Source organism: Triturus cristatus, chromosome 5_2, assembly GCF_964204655.1.
Source record: "Triturus cristatus chromosome 5_2, aTriCri1.1, whole genome shotgun sequence".
NCBI classification, from domain to species: Eukaryota; Metazoa; Chordata; class Amphibia; order Caudata; family Salamandridae; genus Triturus; species Triturus cristatus.
In genome coordinates, this window is record NC_140588.1 from 29,277,549 (window position 1) to 29,296,481 (window position 18,933).

An 18,933-nucleotide genomic window follows, 5' to 3' on the forward strand; every position below is an offset into this window, starting at 1 on the left:
CTGTTCTTTTCCTTTGTTCTTTTACACTTTAAGTGTGAGGGTAGTTTAGAATATTTAATTGCTCGTATCAGTTTGGGCAGTTTAGAAATATAGTATAATTAGCATATATGCCGATTGGGCAAGCCCCTGACACCATTGAATACTGCATGGTTAGTAATTTAAAATATTTTTTTGTTTATGTAACACTGTTTAGTTGGTCAGCCACACATACACGGGGTGAGGTATAATGTCAGAGCCCCATATGGTTAGCTATTCGGAAGAAGAAACAAATAGACTGAAACAAATTCTTTCTTTATTTATGGGAGGCGTGGTGAGAGTAGGTACCGTGAGCTCCGTAAAAGGAGAGAGACTTATTCAATTGAGAAAGAAAAACACCAGAACACAACTCCACGCACAAGTCTTATTAGAATACCTAAAGACCAATACCATTCCGGCAGGATTGCAGGTAAAAAATATTCCTGTCATCTTTGTGAATGATAAACCATACTTATTAGATTTTACTGAAGTGGGGACTAAGTGTTCACTCGATGGGCTTTCTTTTTATTTTATTTATTTATTTATTGGTTCCGGTCAGCATTGAGCATGTCACACATTTTTAGTACTTCACATTTATACAAAAATAAAAAAAATGAGAAAAAAACAGAGAAATTTGTTATCACAGTGTATACATAATGAAAAAAAGAAATCTTTTGCTACTGTGTTTGGAGACATTTTTTTTTTTTACATGGCATTTTAACTTTTTTTTGTCCCGACATGACGCAATGTTCCTTAAGTGCACTACAACACTATACAGACCAGAGAAAAAAAACATTTCTTATATATTCTAATTCCATCAATACTCACGGTCCTCTCCCCCTGGCGGTATGAAAATATAGGCGTCACGTATTTAACTGTCACACCAGGTCTCGCATCTCACCCTTCCACCTGTGTACGTTGAAGATATTGCACCAGAGGTTCCCAGTAGTCTTTAGGTCTGGATGTCTGTGGTAATTCTTCCGCGTAGACTTCCAAGGTGTCTCTACAGTATGACATGTCTTTCAGCCAGTCTTTAAATCTGGGGGGGGCATCAACTACCCTATCTCATAGCGACACGGCCTTTAGCCAGTAAGAGCGCTACAGCCAGAAATGTCCTCCTTTTTACAGGTGTTAGTTTATACATCCCCAATAGACACACAAGTGGGGCGTTAGGTATCATCTCAGATAGCATAATTGTGAGTGCTCCTGTAATCTCTTCCCAGTATGCGTGTATCTGCGGGCAGGCCCACGCTATATGTAAGAAGTCTGCATGTAAAGCCTCGCTTCTATAGCACTTGTCATCTTGTCGCAGCCCGTACCTGTGTAACTGAGTCGGGGTGTAGTAAAATTGGTGCAAGAATTTAAAGTGTATTATACGCAGATTGCAATTTGGTGTCATCAATTGTGTGCAGCTATATTCCCAGTCTTGCACACTCACCGTGTCACCCATTAGCACCTCCCATTTATTGAGCGAGCTGTTCACAGTTCTACTGTGTTCTGCTTGTGCCGCATTGTAGAGGCGGGTGACCAGTTTTCGGCGGCTAGGTGTAACTATTAATGTCTGTAGAGTTTGTAAATGAGGTGGTTCCTCCGGATATGAGGTGTATATAGTTCCTTTATCGCCGACTGCAACCGCATATGGGCAAACAGCTTCATGGGGGTGTTGTGTATACTCAGTGATGGGTCTTCTCTCCGGATAAATCTACCATGCGGGAATACATCAGCCATGGCAGTCAATTGCATTTAGCCAAACAGTCGTAGCATATCTTTTTCCTGCGTAACTGACTGTCTCGGGTGGTGCGCGATGGGTAGTGCTGGCGCATAAACGGGGAGTTTATTCGCTCGGTGTGCTAGCCTGTACCAAGCTCTAGAGGTGCAATGTACCGTTTGAATCCTGTCATGATGGGTAAAGGACCTTGGGTCCGACACATATGCTGTCAGTGGGGTTGGGTCCACACTGTCCCTTTCCACCGCCACATGTGGTATGAACGCGTGTGGTTGTAGCCAGTAGTGAGCATGTTGTGCATGTGCACAGTAATAATACAATTGGAGGTCTGGTGCACCGAAACCTCCCTTATGATATGGTTCTGTTAATATATCCCACCGTACCCTGGCCGGCTTTCCTGCCCACGTCAGCTTCTGCATTGCAGTTCGTAGAGTGGAGAATATTGCCTGCGTTAGCCAAATAGGTATATTGCTAAATAAATATAAGAATTTTGGTAGAACAATCATCTTTTGCAGAGCTATCCGATCTGCCAAAGAAAGGGGCATCTTTATCCAACTGTCTATTTGTTCATTCAGTTTGGTTATTGCTCTCCCATAGTTTTCCCTTACCACTAGTTCCGGATCTCTATGTATCCATATGCCTAAGTATTTTACCGGATCCGTGTGCCATTTTAGGGGGTAATCCAAAGTCGGTTGTGTTGTGGCCAATGTCAGCGGTATGACCACCGACTTGTCCCAGTTTATAAGCAATCCTGAATAGTGCTCGAATCGTATGTATTCCCTAATAAGCGTATTTAAATGCATTTCAGGGTGTCGGGTGAAAAGCACCATATCGTCAGCATAGAGGGAAATGCTGAGGGGGCGGAGTTGGAAGTGCAATGCCGTCTCTGAGTGACGCTGTCTGATCATGCAGGCTAAGGGTTCTATTATTAACGTAAACAGGATAGGAGAGAGTGGGCAACCCTGCCTCGTGCTTCTTCGTATATATCTATGGGAGCCGATGTGTGCCCGTTTATTCTAACCCTAGCAATGGGATCATTATATAATAGCTCTATCCATTTCAAAAACGGCTCTGGAAAGCCCATTCTGCATAGCACTGTAAACATGTATACCCATTCAATCGAATCAAAGGCTTTCGCTGCATCTAATAGTGCCGCTGCTGCTGGTATTTCTGGATCTAAATGGTGATACAGTGCGAATATTGTACGGAGATTGAGTCGTGGATCTATTCGGTACAAATCCTGCTTGGTCGGGTAGCACCAGTTTCTCCTGTAGGAGCTGTATCCTGGTTACGATGATTTTTGCTAGAATCTTGACATCAATATTAATTAAGGATAATGGCCGGTAAGAGTCACATTTAGTGAGATGTTTATCCGGTTTGGGAAGTGCCACTAATAGGGCTTCTCTTAGTGAAGTGGGTAATTTGCCTTCGTCATACGCCTCCTCAAACATTTCAGCCAAATATGGGATTAGCAGATTCCGGTATTCTTTATAAAATTCACCGAGGAGCCCGTCCAGACCAGGTGCTTTGTTATTGGGGAGGGAGTTTATGGCGTCTATAATTTCCTCTTTAGTGATATGGTGACTCAGGAATTTCCTATGTGTGTCCGACAGCCAAGCTATGTCGATATCCTGTAAATACTGATTGATTTCTAATGGGGTGACTGTTGTTCTCGTGTCATAGAGGTGGCAGAAATAGCGCTTGAAACATTCTAAAATAGATGAAGTGTCATATAGGTCACAGTTGCGTTCATCTACTATCTGTGTAATGGGAGACGCTGTTGGCGCCGGTTTTATTTTGCTTGACAAAGCTCGCCCCGGTCTACCGCCCTCACCATAGGTACGCACTGTGAATCTACGTGATATATATTTTACTTCGTCCACGGCATGTGATTGATAATCATCCATTTTCCCCCTTATTTTGGCTACTAGCGCAGGGTCGTGCGTCAGTGTATGTTCTTCTTCAAGTTGCGCTATGTCTCTTTCAATCATATTCAGTTGTTGCTGAATATCCTTCAGAATACCAGCATGCTTATTAATGCAGTGTCCCCTTATCGTGTCTTTAAACGCTTCCCATAGTAATCCTGCACTATTCACCGATCCTGAATTGAAATCATAATAATCTATTATGGCTTGATGTAGTTCGCTGTTAAACACAGGGTCTAATAGGGCACTCCCCTGTAGCCTCCACGTTAACTGTCTAGGCACGTTGGTAGGGACATCTAAGTGGAGACGAACTGGTGAGTGATCAGATAGTGTTTTAGGTAGGTGTTCAATTGTCTTTGTCCATGTGCATGCGTCTTGTATAATCAGCCAGTAGTCTATTCTAGAACATGTATTATGCGTTGTTGATGTGCAGGTCCCCCCTTTGCGTCTACCGTGTCTCAATCTCCATATATCCGTCATTTCCCATGCATCCATGCCCTCCCTCAATGCACTAGCAGCGTGTTTTCCATACCGTTCATTACCAGTCGACCTACCGAGAGCCGGGTCTAGGCATGTGTTGAAGTCTCCTCCCCATATAACTGTTGCACTGGGCAAGTCTCTGAGTTTGGACCATATGGCTTCATAGAAAGTGGGATCGTCATTGTTCGGGCCATAAGATGTTATTATTGTCAATATCGTTCCCCCAAAATTTCCGTGTACTATTACATATCTGCCCAGGTCATCCTTAACAGTAGTTATAGGTTGAAAGGGAGTTCCACGTCTGACTAATAGCATGACCCCTCTAGCATATGTGGAGAATGAGGACGCTATACGATATGTTGCCCACCGCGTGCCCACTCTAGCCTCCGTGTGAGACGTAAGATGTGTTTCCTGTAAACAGGCAACATCAATTCCATGCCTGTCTAAGTATGCCAGCACTCTGTGTATCTTCTGTGGATTTTGGAATCCGCGAACATTCCATGTCAGAAACGTTTGTTTTCTGGCATTCGAGTTTGTGTCAGCCATTTCTATCGCTTTCTCTACCAGTGACCTTCCTCACTGTGATGTCCAGGTTTAGGTGAGAAAGAAAAAAGACATATGTATCTCTGCTCAACGTCAACCGGAATTTTTCTGTACATTCCCATCCGCCTCCCACTCTGCCCCCTCCCGTGTAGCGGACACATCCCTAAAACATTTTTCAACCATTTCCCCAAGAAATCCCCCCATCCCCCAATACCAAAAATAAAGAAAAAACCCAATGAATAACTGTTGTGGTTCACACTGAAGGGCAAGAGCTGCCAACCCCTTTTCTTGTGGGTAAACCCACATGGGTAAACGCCCCGTCAGCTAGAATACTGGAAACTCGACATGTGTAATACTTCCTCAACTAATGAGCAGTGAGATAGAGAGCAAGAACAAACATCGACCCCTCAATCAGGAGCCCCCGTGAGAGCATCAAGGTGTACATAAGATAGTGAGCCAAGTACAAGCAAGTCAAATCGTTCCACTTATCTGGCCGTGCATGTCTCCTGGACACTGCCATCGAGCCTCATCAACAGGATAGTCCTCAACGGCGATGAGTAGGTCATGCGCAGTAGCCCGTAGGATAGTCTCTAGAACGGACGCCGAACAGCCGGTGGGCCTGACGATCCAGAATTGCGCAATGTCCGTTACTTCCTGGACAGTTCTTGATTACTTCGCCTCTCAACGTCCAAACTTGTAGGCCATCACTGATAAAGACACCCTGAGCCTCTCATTCAACGTCCAATGTGGTAGACTGGTCCTCCGGGTCTCCCCGTGGCGATCTCCTCCTCGTAGCCCGCTGACCTTTCTGTTGGAGAAACTTTTAACACTTCCTGAGGGTCATTGTAGATCCTAGACTTCCCCTCATCCGTGACTCTAAGTCTGGCAGGGTACAGCATAGCATATTGTATGTTTAAGTCTCTTAGTTGCTGTTTCGCTGTGCTGAACTTTTTACTCGCTCTTGTACCGAGGCTGTAAAGTCTGGGTAGAGGGATATATCCATACCTTCGTGGTTCAGTTTGCCAAGTTCTCTTGCCTTCCTGAGCGCCGCATCCCTGTCTCTGTAATTCAAAGTTCATGCTATAATAGGTTTTGGTCTCAAGCCAGTCGGCGGTTTCGGTGCTAATGATCTGTGTGCTCTCTCCACTATGAATATCTCAGAGAATGTTTCTCGGCCTAGCAGAGATATGAGTAGCTGTTCAACGAATCTTTCCATGGGACCTGTGTTCGTTGTCTCCGACACACCCGTTAAGCGGATGTTGTTTCTTCGAGACCTTGCCTCTAAATCTTCCGCCTTCACAGTTATGGCCGCTAGCTGCTTGTCCATCTTAGCCTGTTTTGTGTCCATCTGTACCTGATTCTCTTCAGCTTCGGATATTCTGCGCTCTGCCATATCTATTCTTTCCGTGTGTTTGTCTATGCGCTCAGACATCCTGTCGACTCTATACGTCAGTGAGTCTATCTTTCCGTCAAAATTTGACAGTGCAGTTTGGATCGTGGCAAACATGGCTTGTACGTCATCGTTCGTTACCCCCCCCCCCCTCGACCCCCCCCCCCGTCATCGATTGTGTTGACTGTTGGCCTTCTGTTCCTTGGTCAGGCTGCTTCTTCGTTTGCTCAAAAGTTAATTTGGGCTGGGTGCGGTCCGTCTTGCCCATGGTGCAGGTGCCTCTGGTCTGCCGCTGCGGCTCTATAATGAATAGTGGCATATAGCTGAGAGCAGACCGGGGTGGTTTTTACACAGAGATTGTTACAACACAGAGTTCAACGTGATTTCACCTTAGTTCAAGGTGCCATGTATCCAGTTGGCAGATCTTCCGTGCAGATTTCTGTTTTTTTTTTCCTCCCTAACTTTTTTATATTCTCATTGTCCTTGTCCTGGTACAGACCCTTGATGCAGCTCTCAACGGGCATCTAAAAGAGGACCACCCAGGGGGGTCACCCGGTCACAATGGCTCTTTGTACCATATATCTGCGCACTGCCATATGCAAGAACCAGTCAGTGCACCAATTCGGACCCTCCACGCCACCCCTCTCGCTTGTCCAGTCTCACTCAGCCCGCCTTCAATTGGTGGTGCCGCTATTTTTCACGTGTCTTGTATCCCAAAGAGAGCCCCAGTAGTTTCCACCCTGGCTCCGTCACAATCCGCACAGAAGGGGGGCAGTGTAGAGGCGAAGCACGGCCTCCAGAGAGTCAGAGGTAGGTGTCAGCTTGTCTCCCCTGGTCCCATCAGGCAGTCGCAGACTCCATATGAATCTGGCTCCCGCACAGGAGCAAGACCGGACACGCACCCGCGCACCCCCTCCAGGGTCCGTTCCGTGCGTGTGGGGGGGGGGGCGCGGAGTCTATGGTGCTGTAGTGAGGCGTTGAAGACTGTCTTCGCACCGCCCGCCTGCCCCACACCAGCACTGCTGCTTCACCTCCTGCCTTATAGGATTCCCAGCCGTGCGGTGTGTAAAAACAAGGGAAATGCCCGCAACAGCCAAGTCCGCAGATGCGTGCCTCTTCAAATGTATATGCGGCCTATGTATCTGCGCAGCGTGATTTTCCGCCGCTGTCATCTGTGCATGCTCCAGCTGTTCCCCACAGATGTGCACTCCTCTCCCGTCTCACAGTTCTCAGCAGTTCCCTCCAGATTAGATTTCAATGCCGGTCACTCACCGCTTGGTCTCACTTGGGTCCATGTACCGATCACAGCGGTCCGGCCTTTGCCGCCGTGCCCTGTTGCGTGCTGTGCGTCACGGACTGCTTGTCACTGCAGTCCGCGGCTTTACTTTGTTTTTCTCCCGGCAGGGCCTCTGTTCGCCGAGAGTCTCTCCACCAGAAACTAACTTCCACGATGGCAATGTTCTTTGTTCCCGAAGGTGCCCGATGCACGCCTCAGCCTCCTCTCACCATATTTCGTCGTCGAGTTTCAGTATATGCAGGATTATTGAAGGAGTTTTCCGGCGTCCGAGAGGAGCTCGCTCAGAACGCGGCCATCTCTCTCCGTGGCTAGCTCCGCCCCCTGCCATCCACTCGACTGGATTGTCCTTTCTATTAATACTGCATTGCGAATCAGTGAAGAAGAATTAAAAGAATACTGCTATTGTTGATGCTAAAGCATTGTTGGAGACTATTGAGAAAACATTGACAGATTACAAAACTCATACTGTCAATTTAAAGACCTCTAAAGTAACTAGGGATATAAAAAGTTTTAAATCTGACTTGGTGTATCCATATTTAAAAGAGGGCTTTCTTAAGAATAATAACCCGAGCTCCATGAATCTGCAGTACAGAGGGAGGTCTCGGACTAAGTTTTTGACGTTTTCAGACTCCTCTTCGGATTCAGATCAGGGGTCCGGAGCATATTATCAACCATACCAACCCTATTATCAGTATCCGATTGCCCCTCCTCCTTTTTTAGACGGAGGCGGACACAGGGGCAGGGGGTACAGAGGGGGATGAAGGGCCCCAATACACCAACCACCTCAGGAACAGAACTTCTTCCGAACACGACAGAGAGAACACAAACGGTAGATTACAACTCAGAATTGAATGGCCAAACAATGAACTAATGCCAATTTATAATTAATCCAAACATTCATTAACAATATTGGAAACAAAGATTTGACAAAAAGGCTCGTCATTTGTTCCATTGGTTGTGCAGGACCCGGTAGACACCAAAACTGAAGTTCTCCAATTTTTACGTAAGATCAGGCTCAAAACATTTTTTGCAAACCAGAGTGTGACTCAAGAAAGGAACATTAGTGGTCTCAAGAAAAAATCTTCTTTCTGTCCAGAAAGTGCCACTATGCCTAATGAGATCCTATTGTTTGAAAACCAGATACTGAGGGAAATAGATAAACTTAATGCGAAACATATTTCCTGCAAGTCGAATTTTGCAAAAAATTAACTTACAGCATTAAAAAACTTAGCGAATAATCCCCTGACGATAATTAAACCTGCCGATAAGGGAGAGGGAATTGTGTTGTGGGATAGCGAAGAGTACGACAAAGAGATCGTGAAACAGCTAAGCAATCCCGAACATTATCGCGCTATCACTGATAATCCCACACCACAACTGAAGGCAAAGATTTTACATTTGACAACAGAAGCCCTGGAGTCCGGCTACCTGTGTAAGAAGGAATACGACTATTTAAACTTCACTACACAAAAAGTGCCCACCATATACGTACTGCCCAAGGTACACAAAAATGCCCAGAAACCACCGGGCAGACCGATTATTTCTGCCTGTGGGTCCATTCTTGAACCCTTGGCAAAGTACATTGATACTTTTTTAAAACCATTCGTTAGTGAGACTAAGGCGTACGTAAGAGATACTATGGATTTGATCTCAAAAATTGAACATTCGGTGTTCGATGGGAACCAACAATTGTTGGTCTCCTTCGACATCGAAAGTTTATTCACTAATATCCCTCAACATGAGGCATTGATGGTTATGGCCATGGTGTTGGACCAGAGAGTTAGACCACATCAGGTACCTACTGAATTTTTACTAGACCTAGCAAAGATTTGTTTAAAGAATAGCTTCTTTTCTTTCAAAAATGATTTATTCTTACAAGTGAAGGGTGTGGCTATGGGGTGTTGTTTCGCCCCAGAAATAGCCAACCTTGTCATGGATTACTTTGAAAGACAATACATTTTTCACGACATGTCACCTTTTAAATCAAACATCACCAAATGGGTTCGGTTTATTGACGATTTTTTTTCTGTGGAATGGGAACCAAGAAGATTTGGAACGGTTCCACATATGGCTAAATGCACGTACCCCTGATCTGAGATTCACAAAGTCCTCAAGTAACGTCCAAATTAATTTTCTGGATGTGTGGATTTTTGACAATGAGGGTAAGCTAGAAGTGAATTTATATACTAAACCCAATGATAGAAACACGCTGTTAGAGTATACCTCAGGACATCCAAGACGTCTTAAAGAAAATTTGCCCTTTGGGCAATTTTTAAGAATACGTCGTAATTGCTCCAATAAAGCTGATTACTTAAAAAATGTAGAATCCTTACAACACAAACTGTGTGATAGGGGGTATCCAAAGAAATTGGTTAGGGCGGCCCTCAAACGGGCATGGTATACATCAAGGGAAAGTCTTTTAACACCTAAGACGAAACAAGAAATGGAACAATCGACATGTGTTCTCTCTTTTAACCCTAAAGCTAACAAAGTGAAACAAATCATCTCCCGAAATTGGATGTTAGTTGAACATCTGAATATACCCAAACCACTTTTTTCGTTCAGAAAAGGAAAAAACCTTAGACAATATCTAATGAGAGCAGCCCATGAACCACTGGTTAAAAAGGATGTAAGGGGTCTATTAGGTTTGCCTGTACTTGTAGGACATTATCGTTGTAACAACTGTACCGCTTGTCAACATACAAATGACTCTAAGTTTGTGATGATTAATAACAAGAAACACATACTACAGACACTGTCAAATTGTAACACCAAAAATGTGGTGTATGTAGTGATTTGTCCATGTAGGAAGGCATACATCGGACAAACAACTCAGGCAGTCAAAATGCTTTGTCATAAATCCTGCATAAGATGCAGAACGCTAGGAGCTCCATTAGTACAGCATTTTATAGAATGTGGGCACAGCGAGAATGACTTGCTGGTCAGTACTCACAGTGGCGAAAGCACAAAACAAGGTTTAAACATGTATTTGCTAACGGTAGGGATAAACAGGATGTTAACAGTATTGGTTATTTTGTAGTTGTACAGAAGTGAAGTAGAAACTATGAATATAAAGAAAGAGTGTCATCTCAGAGCTTGAGGTAAGGGTAGAAATGCACATATATGTTTGATATCCTTATTTGTCTTAGGTTTCGTTTTCAGGAATTACCAGTTTCATATCGAAGTACAAAGTGCTGGTTACACTGAGAGAGTATATCCAGTCACAATCAGTTATGCTGAGCACTCTCAATGACATAAGATATTTAATTGTTCTGTAAAGACACACTACATTCAGCAGACCTCATTGACTAGCAGAAGTGGTGAGGCTAAATGGTGGTGTCCTGGGTCTCTATTCTCTTACCCTATTTCTATTTCCCCTTTTCTGCTTTTACCACTGGCCCTCGTAACCCTGTAAATGGGGCCACAGGTGGGGTAAATGAAAGACAGAAAAGACATCTGTCGTGTGCACATCAAGCACTGCTTGCTCACAGCTGAGGCCCGCAGTGACATGTACTCTGTTCATGCTGTGCTGCACGACTTTGTTGGATAATCAGTTCTTCTCATTCCTGCTTCTGCAAAGTATTTCTTTGGGGTTCATTCGTAAGATGAAGAATCTTCAGAAAGATGTTTCCATCAGAAGAAAAGTCCCACACCTCTGGTAACGATATTTCTGGTGAATACTTAATCTTCCTGTTGAATTCTTATCGCTCCCCACCACTGGGAGTTAGTGCGGCGATTGAAAGGATACCAAGGTATACAAACATATTGAATGCTGTATTGGTCACTGTCATTGAATCCTTCTTGATTCCTCTCCTCGTGCCTCTATGGGCATGAAAAGTATTCAGGAATTGACGTTAGCATGTCAGTTGGTGTCTAATATACTTTGTCCACGTGTGTGGAGACGTACTTGCAGCTTAAGCCAAATGCCTCTGGTGTCGCTCGAGAGATGTTGCTGGGTAAATATTTTCCGGACCAATCTGAAGTCTGGAAGGATTATTTGTATGGTGAGGAATCTGCATGAAGAATACTTATCTACCTGAAATATTGTTACCAAAGGAAAATAACTTATTTGTCTTCCCCTCATTGTAATGTCTATATTGTATGTCTATGTTTATACCTTTTTGTGTTTCAATGTTTTGAGAATGTTGCAGGAAACATGTAAACTGGTAATTTCTGGTCCGTTTATTTGAAATCGGATTAATAGTCCTTTTGATTTGCAACCATACCTCAAAATCTCTTTATCTCTACACCCAGATGGAAATCTTTTTTTGGCAAGCTGTGCACAAGATTGCGTCATAAGAATCTGGAAGATCTACTTGAAGGCAGAAAGAAATCCTGAAGACCTGAATTACAGTGAAAGTGTTGGTAGTATCAAGCTGAAAGAAAAGATTCTGTTTCTTAAAAGTAGGTTATGACTGAAAAAATCCAGAAGTATTATTTGAACAATTGTATTGATTTTCCTAAGCACTCCAGACACGTTTTGCCTTTTGTTATATGTGAGCATTAGGGCCAAAGCCAGTTGACAGTCTCAAAATAAAAATAAAAAAGATTTATAATATGAAACTTACATTGAAACTGCACTTCATAGGAGAGGGAAAGGAGTGGTCATCAGAAGATACAAAGTGATCAGGTTCAGTTCAAAATTTTCCTCAAATGACCCCATGTAATCCAAGTGAATTAGTAGCATGAGTAAGTATAGGCTCATTAAGATGTTACTTGAGAATGACCTCAAATGGCAGGAGCTTTTTGAAGGGTAGAATATAATATCATCCCACTTTCCCATCCACCTATGCATCAAATCAACTTGGGTCTTCAAACTTCTTGATAGTATCCTTCTGTGTAATCATGTACATTTCCCTTCACATACAGTCTGGCACCAAGCAAATAATTGCACTTTCAGCGCCACCAGAGATCTCTTCGATTTCAAATCTTCAACAACTGATTCATAGCAATGGACAGAAAATAGTAGTCTCCAGTCTTTTATTATCAGTTCCTTTGTTAGCATTGAGGAAACTACATTCTGTCGGCCATCTCTTTAGAATGATGAGTGGAGTTCTCTGCACGCATCCCTCATGCATTCTTCTCACACAGATTGACCTCCAAGATGTGGAAGTTCTGAGTGGTTAGAACTTCGGTTACCATGCTGTAATTCCTGACATATTTACTTCAAGTAAGATTTAAGCAACACAGAAGGGGGAATAGCTGTCCTCTGAGCAGGTGATACATGTGTGTGCTGAAGTCAGTGGGGGGAGGGTTGAAGAAGGAAGCCGAAGATGTTGCCTGGTCGAGTAGATCATTAAATGCTCCTCCCTGGCCTTGGCAAATATTCAGACAAGAGCCATGAGTCGGACCTGAGTCCCACTGCAGCCCTTTCCCAAAGTGATTTTACCTGCTGGGTTTTCTGGCTGGTAAAATGTAATCCGGTGTTCCAACAGTGGAGATGTAGTAACCCAGCCTACTTCTAATTGTGCGGAGCAAAATTCCACATAGGAATTTCACTATACGCAACTTGTAATCAAGGCCAAAATGTCAGGGTTACTGGGATCAGAGCCGCCTCTCCCTCTATATGATCGATTTCTGATTCGTACCGTACTGCTGCTGGAATCACTAAACAGCAGATGAGACAGCAGATGGTGCAAGGAGAGCACTGGGTTTTTCACTGACTTTGTGGTTGAATTTTCCTATGTTGCAACAGGCTTTATTGTACTTCAGACCAGAAATGCAGCGCCTAAAATAACACCTTCTTGGATGTACTGCTAATGTTTTTAGATATGTGATGTGAGTGAAATATTTGAGCTTTGCAAAGTGAGTTCCAAAATATTTATTTAATTGTCAATGGTTGTACTAAATGATCAGCATTTCGGCTCTATGTACGGAGTTTAGATTTTGTCTGATTGCCAGGATACAAGTTGAGGGTGAATACAAGAGGATGGCTGGCATACCCCTATTTATAGGGAGAAGGTTTATTACGCTTGAACTACTAGCCAATGCAACTAACTACTAGTTCATTGCCAAATTCTGCATGGAAAGTACTTTTGGTTAGAAGGTCAAGTGAGTTAAGTACTTTCTGCACTCCAATATGATTCCTGACACAGTGTACTCCGATTTTCATTCTTCTAGGGTCAATAAAAATAAAATCAATACGTTTTGGAATAGTAGCAGCTGTAATTTACGGGACTTTTTAAAAACATTATGTTCGAGGCATGTGTGGCTATAGATACAAATGCTTGACACAGTGCGCGGCCGGCCCCCGAGCTCTTTGCCAGGGCTGGTTTTCGGCCGATTTTGTTACAGGGCCGATTCTGCAGCTATGCTGCAAAAACGGCCCTGTAACAAAAACGGCCCCCAGGGGCCAAAAACCGGCCCCCACCCGTGCGGCACACCGGGGGATTGCCCGCTACGGCCAGTCCAGGCTCGGTGCTTAGCCCACTTCTGCCATCTAATGTTGGTTTCGGATGTGTGCAAGTTGTTTTTTCTTTGAAAAAGTGCTACAAGTTACAAGGTAAAGTGACTCCTCCTCTCAGTATTAATGTTCATGGGCATCGATTCCATTGTTAGATTGTTTTCTTTCTGCCGTCTGGTTCGCATGTTTGCTGGCGTATCGTTTGAGACCGCTTCGGACTCCCTTCTTTCTCCATTCGTCCGTATTGTTGGCGATCTAGTCTCCCTTCATGTATCGTAATAAATACTGAAAATCTCACTGTTGGTTCAGTGCGCTTCAATTGCGTCCTTCGGGCCTTGCCCGTTCGGGCCTATTCTTTCTTCCATCGGCTTCCATCCACAATGCGTTGCTAATGGAACGTACTCACTTTTGTTTTTACCCCTCGTGCTACGCAAAATATCTGAGGACAGACCACCATCAGGTTTGCAACCCATGTCTGTCCCCAGATTACAGAGAAGAAAACGGTGAAGCTTGTCGATCTTTACGATCGAAAAAGACATTGAGGGACCATTGGGCGTGTCGCAGAGAAATGCTGCGCAGAGAGATCGAGGATACACCCGACATCCTCAGGCAAAGAGATGTCGAAGAACACGAGGAAGAAATCATGGAAGCCTCTGCGTCTCAGAAAGAGGCCTTCTCCAGTCAAGAATCTTCATCCGAATAAGAGACGGAAAGAAGTCTCCAAATCGAAGACATTTCTCTGGGTCAATGTACTGTGAGTACACATGCCCCTGTAAAATTTAGTGAGAGACACTTGGGACAGAGTGAATATACAGCTTCTGGGCCTCCACTGCCAAAAGGCTATGGAAGGCACCATACATCTGATGCGGATCCCCCCGCCTTTGGGCTCTGCACCAAAAATTAAGCCCAAATTGCCACACTCTGCTTTGATCTGACCAGCTTCGGTTGCAAGCCATTCCACTCATTCCTTGGCTCCCAGCACCCCATAGCCTCACAAACCGGTTCCAACCAGTTTCGTGTATAAAGGGATGGGCTTTTCAGCACCAAAAGACCAGACTCTTTCTGCAATCCACTTCCGCCCCGAAAGAAAGCACTACTTCCGCACCAAAGGGAAAACCTTTTTCGGTTCTAAAACCTGTAATCTCCACAACAGACTTGCCTACAGAACCAATCCTCTAGATTATGCAGGAGCGGCTCGATCCGAGGCAAAAGACAATACATATCCAGCCTCAGACTGGTCGAGCAAAAGTTGTACAGCCTCCGCCTCAAACATCTTGGCACCAGCTTTCTTTTGAATAGGCCATTGATATTCCACCGCCTCCTAAAAAGAAGAAAAAGGACATAGCCACCAGTCCCATGCCTCATCCTTTAACTGCTTCACCACCACCATAAGCAACTCTTTCTCCACCACCACCTTCACCACCTCAGTCATACATTGGTACAGGGGACATTACACCACAGAAGTCTCCACAATCTCCTCTTGGAGAATGTGATGGAGATAATTCACATCCTCAACCTACGTATCCGTGGGACAACTATGATGTTGATCCTCCAGGGTATATAGATCCTGAGCTTTGTCCAGCCAGATCCATCACTGGGCCCCATGTTTTCCTACCCCGTTTCCTCGCCCTCCATCCTTTACAGTTATACAATGCAGTTTCAAATCTGTATATATGAAGCAATCTGGCGTGCCAAGCTTGATATGTCGGAGGGTCAGCGTCCTTTCACTTTAAAGCAATCAGCAGCCGTACTACTGCCATTGTCATAAAACAAAAATATACCTGTGTCGATCCTAGTTGGGCTCTTTTTTTTTTTTTTTTTTTTTTTTATAATTCTTTATTTAACTTTTCTTGTCATACAGTGCATCAGCATTACACACTTATCCGGACATTGGCAATATGAGCAAATGAAAAAGGCACCATCAGCAAAACATAGCCTAGTTGGGCTCTTTCATCGAACCCCAATAGCATCAAGGTTGCAGAAATAGACACTTCCTGTCCTAATACCTTATACAGAAAAGTTTCAATACCCTTTTTCATTGTATCTAATATAATACATTCATAGAACATATGAACTAAATCTGCTGGGCCCAGCCCGCATCTCGGGCAATGATCTTTTTCCCCAGGTGAAGAATTTTACCAGGGTGAAATATAAGTTGTAAACTGTTTTGAAGTGTTGGGCCTTCAGGTTGGCAGAGAGGAAGACCTTCTTAGAGAGAGCCAGAGACCTACTTATATCCACATCCTGATTCCCTACCTTGCCTGCCCAAGCTGATTCCGTTTAAATTAGGTCATCCTGGGCAGCTTCTATAAAAATGAAATATATACTTTAATTTAGGGGCTTTTGTATAAGATAGTTTCTAGCAACTGGATCCTGCCTATGGAGATGATATTAAACAGAAAGGGTCAAATGGTTTCCCTGATTTGAACGTACTTAAAATATGATCTTGGGTCAATTTTATGCTGCCGCTGTAACTCTGCAAAAAGGGATCATCCCATTCATGACATCCCCTATTCTACTGACCCCTGCCTGCTCCCAATGTTTACCCATCCCATCAAATAGCAGGGCCGAAAAGACTGGAGAACGCCACAGAAATAGATATTTCTGGAGCCTGGGAATATTTAGGAGCTTTGAAGCTTTGTGCCAGACCCCCCAAGCTGCTATAAGAGGTCTGGACCGTGTTTTTTTTATAATAGCTAATCTCCAGCTGTCTGAGTAGAACCCCTGATGCAGCTCCACCTATAGCCAACTCAAAGATTGAGGGGGGGGTCTCATATTCCTGTATACCAAAACTGTTAACTAGACCCATATTAGATTTGAACAAGATAACCATTTATTGTAATTTGATGGCCCATACTAAAATAATACATTGAGGACCGCCCAGCCCCCGCGTTCTTGGGGCAGAGTCAAGAGTTTTAATGATCGTCTGAACTTCTGATATTGCCAGATGAATTGAGAAAAAATTCCGTCCAGTTTTTTAAAGAACACCGGTTCTTGTTCCAGCGGGATACAGCGAAATAGATATAATATTTTTGGAACCATGGTGATTTTAAGTACATTACACCTACCTATTATAGAAATATACAGTTTGTCAATTCTGTATAGATATTGACTAATGCTATCAATAAGGGGAACTAGATTTGTTGTCCAAATAGAGCCCACATCCGCAGAGATGGCAATCCCGAGATAGGTGGCTATCTCGGTCCTAAGGCGATCCTGCCAAGTAATATTGTTTGTGCAGACAATCCTAGTTTTATCGGCATCCAAGCGATATCCCAACTTCCTACCGAACTCTTTAGCCAAAACCTCAATCCTCGCCATTGCTCCCATTGGGTCAGGGGTAAAGACAGCTATGTCATCAGCATAAGCTAAAACCTTTGTGTTATACCCCCTGACCACTATTGGTTTAATCCGCTGATCTTGCATGATTGACCTAATTAACGGGTCAATGTACAAAGCAAAGAGAATTGGTGAACAGGGGCACCACAATCTTTTCGGACTCCCTGCTCATCAATTGTATTCTCAATTGTATTCTTGTGTATGGCTGTACATACATAGCTCCTATAGCCAATTAAATACGGGGCCAAACCCATTTGATCTTAAGTTGTCCCAAAGATATGCCCACTCAACCCTGTTGAAGGCTTTTTGGGCATCTAAAAGAATCAAAGCTATCTGTTCTTCTGAAGGATCCACTAAGTCAAACAGGGAGATTACCCAGCGCACGTGATCCGTGGTATCTCTCCCTGGAATAAAACCATGTTGCCATGGAGTCACCAATGAGGTGATGACTTTGCCTAATCGGAGTGCAAGAATCTTCGAGTATAGCCTCTTGTCAGCATTGATCAGGGAGATGGGGCGGTACGAGGCCAGATCCTCAGCAGGTTTACCTTTCTTCAAAAAAATGACTATGTCTGTGCCTTGCCAAGATTGCGGTGGGAGCCCCTTCTGCTGTACAGCTAGGAACAAGGGGGGATAACTCTGATTGTAGTACTTTATACAATTCCATTGGAAATCTGTTGGGACCTGCTGCTTTACCTGCTGCCATCGCTTGTAGGGCATCGATAACCTCACTAATCGTAATATCTGCCTCCAATTCAGCCAGAATAGGGGGGTTGCTACCACCTACAAACGCAGTAGTCTCTATTGATTTATCCTCAGACTGATAGAGGTCCCTATAGAAATCCTCAAATACGCTTAGAACTCCTTGCGTATCTGTTGCCAAAGTCCCGTCCTTCCTTTTTACCCTTGTAATGTTATTTGTAGCTGCCTTTTGTCTAAGGCGAAGTGCTTGCCTGTATTTTACCCATACTCATAGTTGTCCCTAGTATAAATTTGGAAGGCTTCTGCCAATGATTTATTGTAGAAGCCATTTATCTCAGCCTTTACCTTTATGACCTCTAATTGTAGTTGACCTTGTAAGTCCACTTGTTTTTGGTCGATGGCGGCCCTTTGCTCCTCCTCACATTTCGTCAGCTGATCAGTTAAACGACATAACTCCTCCCGTTGACTTTTCCTACGCTGCCCTACGAAGCTGACAATCTCCCCCCTTAAGCCGGCCTTGAACGCATCCCATACTATTTCCCTTGAGGCGCTAAACCTATTGATGTCAAAATACTGTTGTGTGCACCCCTAATATGTTCCACAAACCCCTCTGTAACCAATAGTTTCCTGTCAAAGGTCCACTTTGTTATGCTCTGTTGATGCCCCTGCACCATAATATCTAAAATCAAAGGGTTATGATCCAACAGTACCTTTGGCATCTTCCTCATATTCGCACCATTCATAAGGGCAGAGGAGGCAGAAAAATATTCAAGCATAACATGTTTCCTATGGGGGCACGAAAAATAGGTATAACCTAGATCCCTTGACTTCCTAGAGGCCCAGATATAGACCAGCCCATGGCTGGTGGTCAGAGCCACTAAAGCTTTATACACCTGGGGCTTTCTCTCGTGGTAATCCTTGGTAAAGGGACCACTTGCATCCAAATGAATGTTAAAATCCCCACACATAAGGGCGGAAGGCCAAGAAGCTAATTCTAACTCCAGTTCCTCAAGCGTCCCTGGGTCATCTAGATTTGGCCCATAGACCCTGCATACCGTAGGCCCATCTGATAACGAGGCTATGGCCCATCGCCCCCATTTATCTGATAGCATG

The 18,933-nt window shown here is 44.0% G+C and overlaps 1 protein-coding gene across 4 annotated transcripts in view; it reads left to right on the forward strand.

Moving 5' to 3' along the window:
• The window catches only part of ELP2 (elongator acetyltransferase complex subunit 2), a 940,461-nt gene that overhangs the window by 354,382 nt on the left and 567,146 nt on the right, over positions 1–18,933 (forward strand). For all 4 annotated transcript variants that reach the window (XM_085606785.1, XM_085606787.1, XM_085606786.1 and 1 more), the window contains one exon: positions 11,631–11,780. In XM_085606785.1, the coding sequence (XP_085462911.1) occupies positions 11,631–11,780 (150 nt within the window). The remainder of the gene's footprint in view (positions 1–11,630; positions 11,781–18,933) is intronic.